The 12553-nt window shown below is 31.8% G+C and overlaps 2 protein-coding genes across 2 annotated transcripts in view; both read left to right on the top strand.

Moving 5' to 3' along the window:
• LOC114332274 (transcription factor Dp-1) overlaps positions 1-12553 on the top strand; it is a 487697-nt gene that overhangs the window by 307222 nt on the left and 167922 nt on the right. The gene's annotated exons all lie outside the window — the stretch shown is intronic.
• LOC114332272 (transmembrane protein 164) overlaps positions 1-12553 on the top strand; it is a 48796-nt gene that overhangs the window by 33940 nt on the left and 2303 nt on the right. The window contains exon 6 of the mRNA XM_028282041.2: positions 9886-9986. Within this exon, the coding sequence (XP_028137842.1) occupies positions 9886-9986 (101 nt within the window). The remainder of the gene's footprint in view (positions 1-9885; positions 9987-12553) is intronic.

The raw sequence follows: 12553 nt of genomic DNA, 5'->3' as shown, positions 1-12553 counted from the left end.
TGAACCATGAACTAAGAGATATAATGAAGGGAGAAGATATAGTTTTCTTAACTTAAAATTTTTATGTAAGACTTCTATCTCTGGTTACTGTGGTTACTCCATTGTCGGGCCTCGATAGCGTCATTTTGACTAACTTATCTAACCCTGATGTAGAATTTTGAGCCCTTAGAGCTTCGTAAAGACGACTTTTTATCACCCTATCGTAAGATTGCTTGAAGTCAATAATGAGAAGGTTTAGGTTTAACTATATTTTACTATTAGTATTTGATCCAAACTGGTTTTATTTTTTTCTAATATTTTAAAAATATTTGGTCAAGAAAACCATCTTTGTAATAAAATATTGATATAGATCAAGGTCTGCTTTCTCGTAATTAATGATAATAGATGGGTACATTTTAAATACCTTGGCAGTTGGTTAAATATAAATTCTGACTCGGATGAAGAGGTAATAACCAGAATCTAAACATCACGTAAGGAAAGGCAAAGTTTTCAACCGAATAGAAACATTAATAATATTGAAAACTATTAAAAATATTACTAAAAGATATTAAATTGAAAACTTATTGGTCCATTTCCCTGTAACACCTCCATGGCTTCTAAAAATTCAAGCCAGATGGATGCTGAGGCGAAGAAGACAAGAGAGAATTCAAAAACTTACAATTCACGACCCCGTCTGTTCAGCTGGTAAATACCCTGTTCTAAGTGAAAAATAACACGGTTTTGCCTTCGCATTGCAACTGAATAAAAATGGAATTTTTATTTTATTTTTATATTGGTCTTTCCTCCTTTGAATAACTAAGTCCATTTTCCATTGGAATTTACCAGCTGAACAGACGGGGTTGTGAATTCTAAGTTTTTGAATTCCCTCTTGTCTTCTTCGCTTCAGCATCCATCTGGCTTGCAATTTTTAGAAGCCATGGAGGTGTTACCAGAGAAATGGACCAATAAGTTTTCAATTAAAAATATTTTAGTAATATTTTTAATATTTTTCAATATTATTAATGATTCTATTAGGTTGAAAACTTTGCCTTTCAGTTGCCAGATGACGCTAGTCACCTACTCCATAAACGTTAGTTGCAATGCGGGGATAGAATAGAATAGAATAGAAATATGCTTTATTGTCACTGAAATTTTTTACAATTTTATGGACAAAGCTTACATACAGTCAAAAGAAAAGCATAATATAAAAAACAAATAACAACTACAATTTACTAAAATTAGATAAATCGTCAATAATGTACAGTATAAGATATAAAAGCCAAGACAAAAACAATTTATTGCAAAATATATATAAATTGCAAATTGAACATACAACAAATAAAATAAAATAGGTACAACATAAGGAACTGACAAGTTTATGCTACTGCGTATGGAACCCAATTTTCTTAGTTATTCATTAAGAAATTCTTCTATTGAATAATATGGTCTTTTGGATAGATAGACTTTTGTCATTTTACGGAACTTAGGGAAAGATGTTGCAGATTTAAGTTGTAACGGAAGATGATTGTACAGTTTCTTTGCGGAATATAATATAGATTTCTTTACTAACTCAGTGGATGGAATCGGTAAATAAATATCAAAGATTGAATTTCTGGTGGAGTAAAGATGATTGGGCTTTGATGGAAAGACATGAAGGTGTTTACGAATTAAACAAACCGTTTCTAGAATATATAAATATGGAACTGTTAAAATTTCGTGATCTCTGAAGTAACTTCGGCAATGTGTAGATCTTCTGAGGCCAAACAAATATCGTATTGCTCTTTTTTGCAATCTAAAAATGACATCAAATTGAGCAGCTGTACTAGAACCCCAAAAAGGAAGACCATATCGAAGATGAGACTCGAACAACGAAAAATATGTTATTTTAGAAGATCCTAAATTGAGTTCCCTTGAGACAGATCGTATTGCATAGCAAGCTGAGGCGAGTTTCTTACTTAACGAATCGATATGAAGGGACCATTTGAGGTTGCTGTCTAAAAAAATACCAAGACATTTTACAGAATCAACGGTACTGATCTGGCTGTTATTAAGGGGCAAAGGTTGAAGAGCTCCTTTATAGGATAATGCTACTGTTTTATTTACGTTAAAAGAGAGTAAATTAGAGTCAGACCAGGTCTTTATCGTCAGTAGATCCGAAGTTACAGTTTCATGAAGAGATGCAATAGTTGAGTTGCTCCAAGTGATACTGGTATCATCAGCAAAAAGAAAAATTTTCCCATTGATTTTTAAATTAGTGATGTCATTTATAAAGATAAGGAACAGTATAGGACCCAATACTGAACCTTGTGGTACTCCACATACGATGTTTTTGAGACTAGAGTTAGTATCATTTGCTCTAACTAGTTGTTTCCGATTATTCAAGTAGGATTGGAACCAATTCAAAGAAATACCTCGAATTCCATAGAAATTTAGTTTTGTAATCAAGATGTCGTGATTTACACAATCAAAAGTTTTGGCATAGTCGCAGAAAACAGTGGCAGTATAAACATTATTGTTTAGTGCTTGGTAAACCTCATGTAGTACAGAAAACATGGCATCAGTGGTACATTTATTTGTTAAAAAGCCGAACTGATTTTGTGATAAAATGTTGTTATCAACGATAAAGGACATAAGTCGAGTTTTAATGAGTCTCTCAATAATTTTGGAGAGTACCGGTAGTAAGGCCATAGGTCTATAGTTGCAGGCATCAGATTTTTCGTCACCCTTATGAAGAGGAATAATAATGGCTGTCTTTAGGCACTCTGGAAATTTACCTTTTTCGAAGGAATCATTAATTAGTGAGAGGAGGATTTCCAACACATTTTCTGTGAGATTAGAGAAAATTTTTATAGATAGTCCATCAGTACTACACGATGATTTGCTTTTGATACTATTTATTGTTTGGATCAGTTCAGAGTTATCGACTGGTCGTAAAAAGAATGAATTCGAGACCTGTCTTAAATTAGGAAGATAGGAAATGGGATCTTGTTGCGGCAAAATTGTTGATGTTATATTTTTACTCACATTAACGAAGTAGTCGTTTAGACTTTCAGGATTTGGAAGGGAAAATGATTGAGCTGTGTGAGTTTTATTTCGAAGATCGTTTATTATAGACCAAGTTTCTTTTGCAACACTTTTAGAGCTTCCCAGACGATTTTGATAATAGGTTTTTTTAGCTGACCTGACAAGTTTTAGATATGTTGTCCTGTACTTCATGATATATTCAGTGACAGCAACATTGGTGGTAAATTTATTGATGTATAGTAGTGAACGCATATTCTTAGCTGATATGCGAATACCTTTCGTAACCCAAGGTTTCCGATGTTTTGGCTTAATAGGAATTAAAGGAAATGCCTTATTGAAGATGCGGAGAAGCTTATCTAGAAAAACACTGAAATTATAGTCCACGTCTATAGAAGGAAATTGCCACTCGGAAGTTAAGCATAAATTTTGGAATTTACGAAAATTCTGGGCGGAAAAAATCCTACCTAAACGTCGGGTTTTTGAGGAGGGTTTGTTGAAGATGTTAAACTTCGTAAACACTGCTTCATGATCAGATAGTCCCGCATTAATAACTGTAGAGCAGACATCAAGGGGTGAGAAATCTGAGACAATATAATCGATTATGGTAGATGTAGTTTTTGTAATCCTTGTAGGAGAATTAACGTGCATTGAGAGACCATACGATTCAAATATGTTTGCCAGGGACACTTGGGTAGCACTAGCAGCAGCATAATTAATGTTAAAATCACCGCATAGAATTTTTCTGCTTTTATGAGGCAGGTCATCTAACAAATTTAGCAGGTTCTGAAAAAATAGTTCCACGGTAAAATCAGGTAATCTATAAATGCAAATAATGTAAAGATTAAGATTTTTATTATAAACTAAGGAAAACTCAAAGAAATATTCACTTAACAAAAAGTCATATTTTGTTACCAGAGAAAAATCATTATTTCTAGAGAGAATCAGGGTGCCTCCATGAGCCGAACTTGGACGATCATACCTGGCAATTCTGGTATATTTTTCTACAAAAAAAGGCTCGTTATCTTCAAGCCAGTGCTCTGTAACCGCAACTATCGGAGGAAATCCTAATTCCTCCAGAAACAAAAATAATTCATCAGTTTTATTTCTTATAGAACGAATATTAATCAGAACCATGCCAAAGTTGTCATCACTAAAATAATTTGAGGTTTCTAGTCCCTCCGAACAAGTCGTGTTGTTTAAAAATTTCGCTTTGGAGAGCCAGTGGAATAATAACTTCGGTGACATTCCCTTGACTTTTGTAGGTGTATAATTCTTTCCGATAAGCTTTCGTAGTTTTGTCACTTGGGGCAGAGAGCAGCAAACCTACGCCTCTCTGATGATGACTCCAAATAGAGGCGAAAATCGTCGATTTAAAGTGCTGGTTTGCGCTCTCTGTTCTAAGTGAAAAATAAGGTTGTTTTGCCTTCGCATTGCAACTGAATAAAAATGTAATTTTTATTTTATTATTATCACGTAATTCTTTTATGACCTGGAAACCAGTTCTATGTAACAGAAACCTATCGATTAATATCCGCAAGAAGGTCCTGAAATGTTAAGTGTGGTCTATCTTGTATGGTTTTGAGCCATGGACGTTAAAAACCACAATACTAAACAAATTAGAAGTATTCGAATTGTGTTGCTATCAACGAATCCTAAAGATATCGTGGGTTTCCCACACTTCCAATGAATATGTTCTTCAAAAATGATGAATTCAGAACGTCTGCTCATAAACATCATAAAGATGAGAAAAACAGAATACTTCGGTCATATAATTAGGGCACCTAAATACCATCTACTTCGTCTTATAATACAAGGAAAAGTGGAGGGAAAGAGATGGATTGGTCGAAAGAAACTTTAAAATATTAGACAATGGAGTGGTTCCACAGTAGAATAATTATTTCGCGCAGCAGCCGATAGAGAAAAGTTTTGAGAACTCTTAAACATGATTAGGGATGGCAACGATATATTAAATATATCGATATATTTTAAAATTGTATCGATATTTTTATATCGATATTCAACTTTCGATATATCGGAACATATATTTGGGATTGAATTAATGTAAACAATATTTCGCCCACACAGGATCAATATACCAAATTGATTGGCACGTATGTAATATTTTCCAGAACAAGATATTTTGCAATATTTGACATATAGCTAATTTTCAGTAGTAATTGCACAAGAGCTCTGAAATTATTGAATTTTTCCCGAGTGACACTTTGACAGTTTTAATTTCACGAGCCGAAGGCGAGTGAAATTATGTCAAAGTGACACGAGAGCAAAAATTCTATATTAATTTCAGAGATCTAGTGCAATTTGTTGCGATTATTTCATGAATAAAACTGTTCAAAACCAAAATTTTATTGTAATTTATTTATGTAAGTACCATTAAACACACAGTTTTTATAATTATTTGACGACTGAAAGTCATCACTTTTATAATTTTTAAAACATTAATTGTCATTAATGTCACTGAATGTATTTTTTCGTAGCAACGAAGGGCATCTGACGTAATATTGGGACCGTGCAAGTCCGGAAAAGCGACACCTATTTCTACGCTCTGCACTTTTATTCGCACTTTTATTTATATTGGCCAATCATATGGTCCTGGTTACTGGATAATTGTCAAGGCCATAGTCCAAAGAAAAATAATAAGAAGAAAAAATAAGATTTAGGTTACGTTATTCAAACGTAAACAATTGTATGTAGTAAATAAAATTAGTTATTAAAATGCAGTATTGCAAGCAAAATACAATTAAATTTACCTTTATATAATAATTGCATCATATCAATATTGTGGAGCAATATATAATTTTTCTTCTTAAATGACAATAGGTATGAAATGTACGTCAATTTGACAATTTCAGTTGACAATATGAATTATTTAAGAAAGTTGCAATATTTCTCCGCTATTCACGCACGATCGTTTCGCGTATCCCTTCCAAGTACTTGCACACCGCGAATACTTAACGACGGGAGATTATCAAAAATTATCGATTTAATTCAGATTTCTGTAGCTTTCTATTGGTCAGAATCTCCTATGAATGAAATAATCTATAAAATCTGATTTCCAAGATAAAATTATTCAGAAAAGTAAATACATTTTAATATGTAGGTACCGGGTGTCCCAATAAGAATGGCTCTCGGCCATATCTTAGGAACCGTTTATAGTAGAGCTTTGAAATAAAAAATTGTATAACAAAAGTTGCCTCAGGAAAAGCCTGGAAATTATTTTCATAATTGTGGGACCACCGCTAGAGGGCGTAATTGAATATCAAAAATTAAAAAATCTAAATTTTACAAAATTTTCCTAATGAAGGGGCACTGGAAATCCGATCGTCGTATTCTTCATAAAATTCTACGCATATTTGATTTGACAAGTTTAGGTCTACCATTGGAAATAAGAGGTGGGGGTGAGTGGGAACCTTGTTATGAAAAACTGGCTGTGAGTCCGGTTCTGCTTAATCAAATTTTGCAAACTTGGTCTTGTTGAAGACAGATCTTTTTCGTCAATGTAAAAGTTATGATTTCGAACCAACTCACTGAGTAATATGCCAGCTAGAAGGCGTTATTTAATTTTTTTCAGAAATCTAGTGTTCCTTGGAAAATATTAAATACAAACATGCATTTTTAATACCATATTACAAAATTAGACAAAATTAGCAATAGAATAGCGAAAACCGCATGTTAATACCTTTTTTCTATCTCGAGATATCTTAGAAAACGTGTAAATTTAAAAACATAACTGTTACTGTCACCGGTAAACGAAATAATTCATTAAAAGTAGTGTGCTATGGAAACAACAAAGAAACATTTTCCAGCTGTCAACGTATATTAGGTCTTTTCAACGCTTCTCATTTGTTTCGAGCCTCGTTCATATCTCGTGTATTAATATTATACACGGATTATACGGCATATGACAGAGGCTCGAAACAAATGAGAAGCGTTGAAAAGCCCTATTACAAAGATATAAAAAGAACTATTTAGTGATGACATAAACGTTCAAATTTTTGCTTATCATTTTCGTTGCAAACATTTACTCTTTCAAGAGTAGACTGAACAGCAGTCTCAATTTCTGCTCTCGATATGCTTTGAATGGCGTTTAGTATTCTCTGGATAATTTATTCTAGAGTAGTGTATGATGGGCAACAATTTGAATATTTAGGTCGTCACTAAGTAGTTCTTTTTGTTCTGTGTTATATTTAATTTTAATAGTATTGTTTCTCTTTATATTGTTGTTTTAATTAATTATATTTTTATACGTTGACATCTGGAAAATGTTATTTTGTTTTTTTCCACAGCACACTACTTTTCATTAACTTAGTTTACCGGTGATAGTAACAGTTATGTATAAAATTTACACGTTTCTCGAGATATCTTGAGATAGACAAAAGGTATCGACATGCGGTTTTCGCTATTCTATTGCTAATTTAATCTAATTTTATAAAGTATGATTAAAAATGCATACTTGTATTTAATATTTTCCAAAGAAAACTAGATTTCTGAAAAAAATTAAATAACGCCTCCCAGCTGGCTTATTACTTATTAGGATGGTTCAAAATTATCACGCTTACAATGAAGAAAAAGATCTGTCTTCAACAAGACCCAGTTTTCAAAATTTGATTTAGCAGAACCGGACTTACAGCCATTTTTTCATAACAAGGTTCCCACTCACCCCCACCTCTTATTTGCAAAGGTAGAGTTAAACTTGTTAAATCAAATATGCGCAGAATTTGATGAAGAATACAATAATCGGATTTCCAGTGCCCCTTCATTGGGAAAATTTTGTAAAATTTAGATTTTTTTATTTTTGATATTCAATTACGCCCTCTAGCGGTGGACCCACAATTATGAAAATAATTTCCAGGCTTTTCCTGAGGCAACTTTTGTTATAAAAATTTTTATTTCAAAGCTCTACTATAAACCGTTCCTAAGATATGGCCGAGAGCCATTCTTATTGGGACACCCGGTACATAGTTTACTAATGCCAGAAGAGGATAAATCGTCCCAAACTGACAATCCACTAAATAAATACAATAGGTAAGCATATGGGTGGTGTTATTTTATTGAAGGAAATAAATAACAGATAAAAATAGACCCTATTATAAAATGCATTATTATCGGTACCTACCCTATTATAAAAATTAAGTAATAAATGTTTCAAAGGGCTCTGTTAGCTATATTTAAAATTATGTACTTGTTAATTTAATGATTAATTTACTTATTTACCATAGTTTAGTGTCAACTGACATAACTAATGTAGATACGGGTGAGTGGGAAGGAACGCGCCAAACTTTAAGGCTGTATAACATACGTAAAAGTAATAAAAAATAACTCATATGTTGTTATTCGATTTTCATTTGTTTCCGAGATATGGGGTGTTAAAATTTTTCTTACAAACTGACGATTTATCTATTGCTCTAAAAGCGGTTGAGGTGTGCAAATGATATTTGGTGGGTTTTAAGACATAGTTATTGCGCATATTTTGACACACAATTAAGAATTTTATATTCACCATTGGCGCGCATACGTATAAGGGTCTGAAATTAAAAAAAATAGTACGCCACTGAGATACTTCAAATTAAAAATTATTTTTTAATTCCCCGTTCAATTTCTGACAAAGCATTTATCTTCATGTTTATTCATACGACGCTTCGTTTTCATGCAAAAAATAAAATATCTTAACGCTTACAAAGTATTCGAAATAAGTTTCTACACATTCATATAGAAACTTCGTCGAAAACTTTGTAAGCGTTAAGATGTTTTATTTTTTGCATGAAAACTAAGTATCGCATGAAATAAGGGAAGATAGATTTTTTGTCGCAAATTGAACGAGGAATTCAAGAAAGATTTTTAATTTGAAATATTTCAGTGGCGTACCATTTTTATCTTTAAAAAATTTCAGACTATTACACGTACGCGCCAATGGTGAATATAAAATTCTTAATTGTATGTCAAAACATGCGCAATAACTACGTCTTAAACCCCACCAAATTTCATTTGCACACCTCAATCGGTTTTAGAGCAATAATTAAATCGTCAGTTTGTAAGAAAAAATTCAACATCCCGTATTTCGGAAACCAATGAAAATCGAATAACAACATATGAGTTATTTATAGTCTTAAAGTTTGGCGCGTTCCTCCCCACTCACCCAGACTGATCTTTTAAATATTGAGAGACGAAAATTGAGTCATATAACAATTATTCCTTCTTTTGGTGCGTATTCGTTTCGAATATTGGCGATTATTCTGGCTATAATTATTTTATTAACTGATGCTTTAAATAGATTAGTTGTTATTGTCGAGAACCATTTCCTCAGATTCTTTAACCATGAAATTCTTCTTCTCCCAATTATTCGCTTTCCGAATACTTTGCCTTGAAGGATTACCTTCAGTAATCTGTATTTACTAGCGGTTCGCATTATGTGTCCAAGATATTCTAACTTTCTTCTTTTAATCGTATACATCACCTCTCTTTCCTTCCCCATTCTTCGCAGTACGGCTTATTTGTACGGCCGTAGCTTCGTAGTACGGCCAAAATTGTGGCTTATTCCCAACTAAAACAGTAATTTGCATAATATACCACAAGGAAGTAGCTTCAGAACAATTATTTTTTATGTTATTTAATTACAAAAGAATATATCGATATATTGCTATATCGATATAGTTTTGCCGATATATATCGTATATCGATATCTTCATTCGATATATTATATGATGCGATATATCGATATATAATTTGTTTTTGTCATCCCTAAACATGATGACGGCCAAAGTGTGAATACGGACACTGCACCTAAAGAAGAATAATCAAATATTTATAAAACTATTGTAATCAAATATTACTGTTTGAAGGATTTATAATCATCATTTGTTTTAGGTGTATATAATGTTGAAAAATATAGTGATATATCGTGGAATGCTATGAGTTATGGAATCAACTTGTTATATCATTTTATAATTCTGCAAGTTGTGGCTATTGTAAGTACCTATTAAATTATACAATTTGATTACATCTGTAGTCGAAAACTACATAATATAGATGAAACGCAAAAGATCTATTTAAAAATCAGAGAAAGATTTTTAAAATCTTGATTTTACTCAAAAAAGTTACTAAAATTCTCACTAGATTTTTCTTTGCTGTATTGACTTTTTACTTGCTAATATTATACAGTGCATTCATAAAGTGTGGAAACTGTCTACGTATTATTTCATGACTTAATTATTATCAGAGTTAAAGCTCTGACAGGTCGATTTTATTTTTAAATTATGATTTTTTGACGTATATCCGATAATAGTCACGTCATCTATTTGGGCGTGATGACGTCATCGATTATTTTTTTAAATGGGCATAGGGGTCGCGTGGCAGCTCATTTGAAAGGTATTTCAATTCTCTATTCAGTAATATAAACATTAACATCATTATTTATACAGGGTGGCCAAAAAATAATTTTTGAATTAAATTCATTGACGCAAAAAGAAGAATGTATGTAATTTATTTAACTCAAAACACATTTTACTGATACCAGAATATACTTTAAAAAATGTTTATTTTATAAATGAACATTGCTTTTCGCTTAAATTAAATGTCAAACAGCCACCCACCTGTCTCTTGGCAGTTTGAACATTTAATTTAAGGGAAAAGCAATGATTATTTTTCAAATAAACATTTTTTTTCTCATTTCTGGCATCAGTAAAATGTATTTTGAGTTAAATAAATTACATACATTTTTCTTTTTGCATCAATTAATTTAATTCAAAAAATATTTTTTGGCCACTCTGTATAAATAACGATGTGGATGTTTATATTACTGAATAGAGAATTGAATTACCTTTCAAAAAAAGAATGTGTGTACTTTGTACGCACGTAAGAAGTTATACTTCTATTATATGATTTCAACGAAATCAATGTAACAGTTTATTTATATTTTATTTAAATATTAAACTAATTTGAATACGTACTACTTTCCAAAAATTTTTATTAAAACAATACGAAAAATTAAAAAAATAAAAGAATAAAACACACGCAAACACATTGAAAAATGAAACCAAAGAAATTATTTCTGAACAATTGTTGAGAAAATTTTAACAATCATAAAATGTATAAAAAAAAATAAAAAAAATAAAAATTTGCATTGGGAATTGAACCTGCGTCTATCAGGTTTAGATTATTTTGAACTCACCCCAAGCAGAATTTAACTACCGAGACACGTGAATGAAGTGAAAAGATATACCTAGCAACTAAACGTTTTAAAAACTTTTTGACAGTTGCTTATTCTGTTAGTTTAATCAAGTAAGTTTGATTCTTGTGGAATTAAAATTCGACAAAATATAGACTAAAAAAGCAATATATTAGATGGAGATTTTTGTTGGTAATCAAATTATGTAAATCAAAGCATTACCTACTAGCTAGGTAGGTACATTTTCCAAATAGATATTTACCTAATTTGTAATTTTTTATTACAATACTGAAACATTTACAATAAGGTACGTACCTGTTGCTTTTAAAAACTATTTAAAAAGTCACTACAATTATGAAGTTGCTTTTTGTCACTGTCCTCACAACAATAAAAACTAATATACACAACATTTTGTTTGTCCAGAATCTCCATTTGAACAATTATTGACAGATGATTTTAACACCCAATCAGATCCCTCATAACGTTTCATACCATACTGTCGGTGTGCGCATGCGCCCAGCAAAATAAAAATTTACCCTCGTGCCTAAAGAAGTATAACTTCAATAAGCTAACACACGACCCCTATTCCCATTAAAGAAAATCATCGATGACGTCATCACGCCCAAATAGATGACGTCACTATTATGGGATAGGGGAGAGTTGGATAAAACGGGATAGTCGGATAAAACGGGATACCTAGCTTAGAGACCCAACTAGTGGTGCTATCAATCAGACAACGACGAAAACTTGTTATCAGTCGTCATTTTAACATTCTGAGTTCGTTTTACCTCGATGCCACTATTTGATGAAAAGTTGTTGTGTTTAGATTTGTTTGACTCTATTTTTTTGATACTTTGTATTTTTAAGTGCGTTGTTTTCTACATTATACTGCCTACATATATAAAAAATATAATTCCGGTGACTATTACATTTAATAAAGCAGTCATTAATGAATATTCTCATGTGTAGTCTACCTAATTTTACTTTCACATTTAGGCAGCAGCCATTTTTGTTTTGAAAAATGTCTGAGTTTGACAAAACGGGACACTTATAAGTTGGATAAAATGGGATACAGTTTCTTATGTCCCGTTTTATCTACCTATTTATTTGTTGGCCTATTGATTTTTAAATAGAGATATGAAGCGTTTCCTCATACCGCAGAGAAGAACAACATATTTTTATGTGACTTTTGTTCTGATATACGTACCTAGTCCTAAATAAAAGGTCTTATTTCCCATTTTGCCATAAAACATAAAAAAACGTCTATTTTTAAGTTTCTGACTACTGAAGATATTATTCTCTCAAGAGTAAATTTTACTGTACAGTTTAATGTCTACTTAATTTAGACATAAATTAAGTTTTAGATAA

The sequence above is a fragment of the Diabrotica virgifera genome, chromosome 4 (assembly GCF_917563875.1).
Source record: "Diabrotica virgifera virgifera chromosome 4, PGI_DIABVI_V3a".
NCBI lineage: Eukaryota > Metazoa > Arthropoda > Insecta > Coleoptera > Chrysomelidae > Diabrotica > Diabrotica virgifera.
The sequence above is the reverse complement of the archived record's forward strand: the minus strand, read 5'-3'. Positions and strand labels throughout refer to the sequence as shown.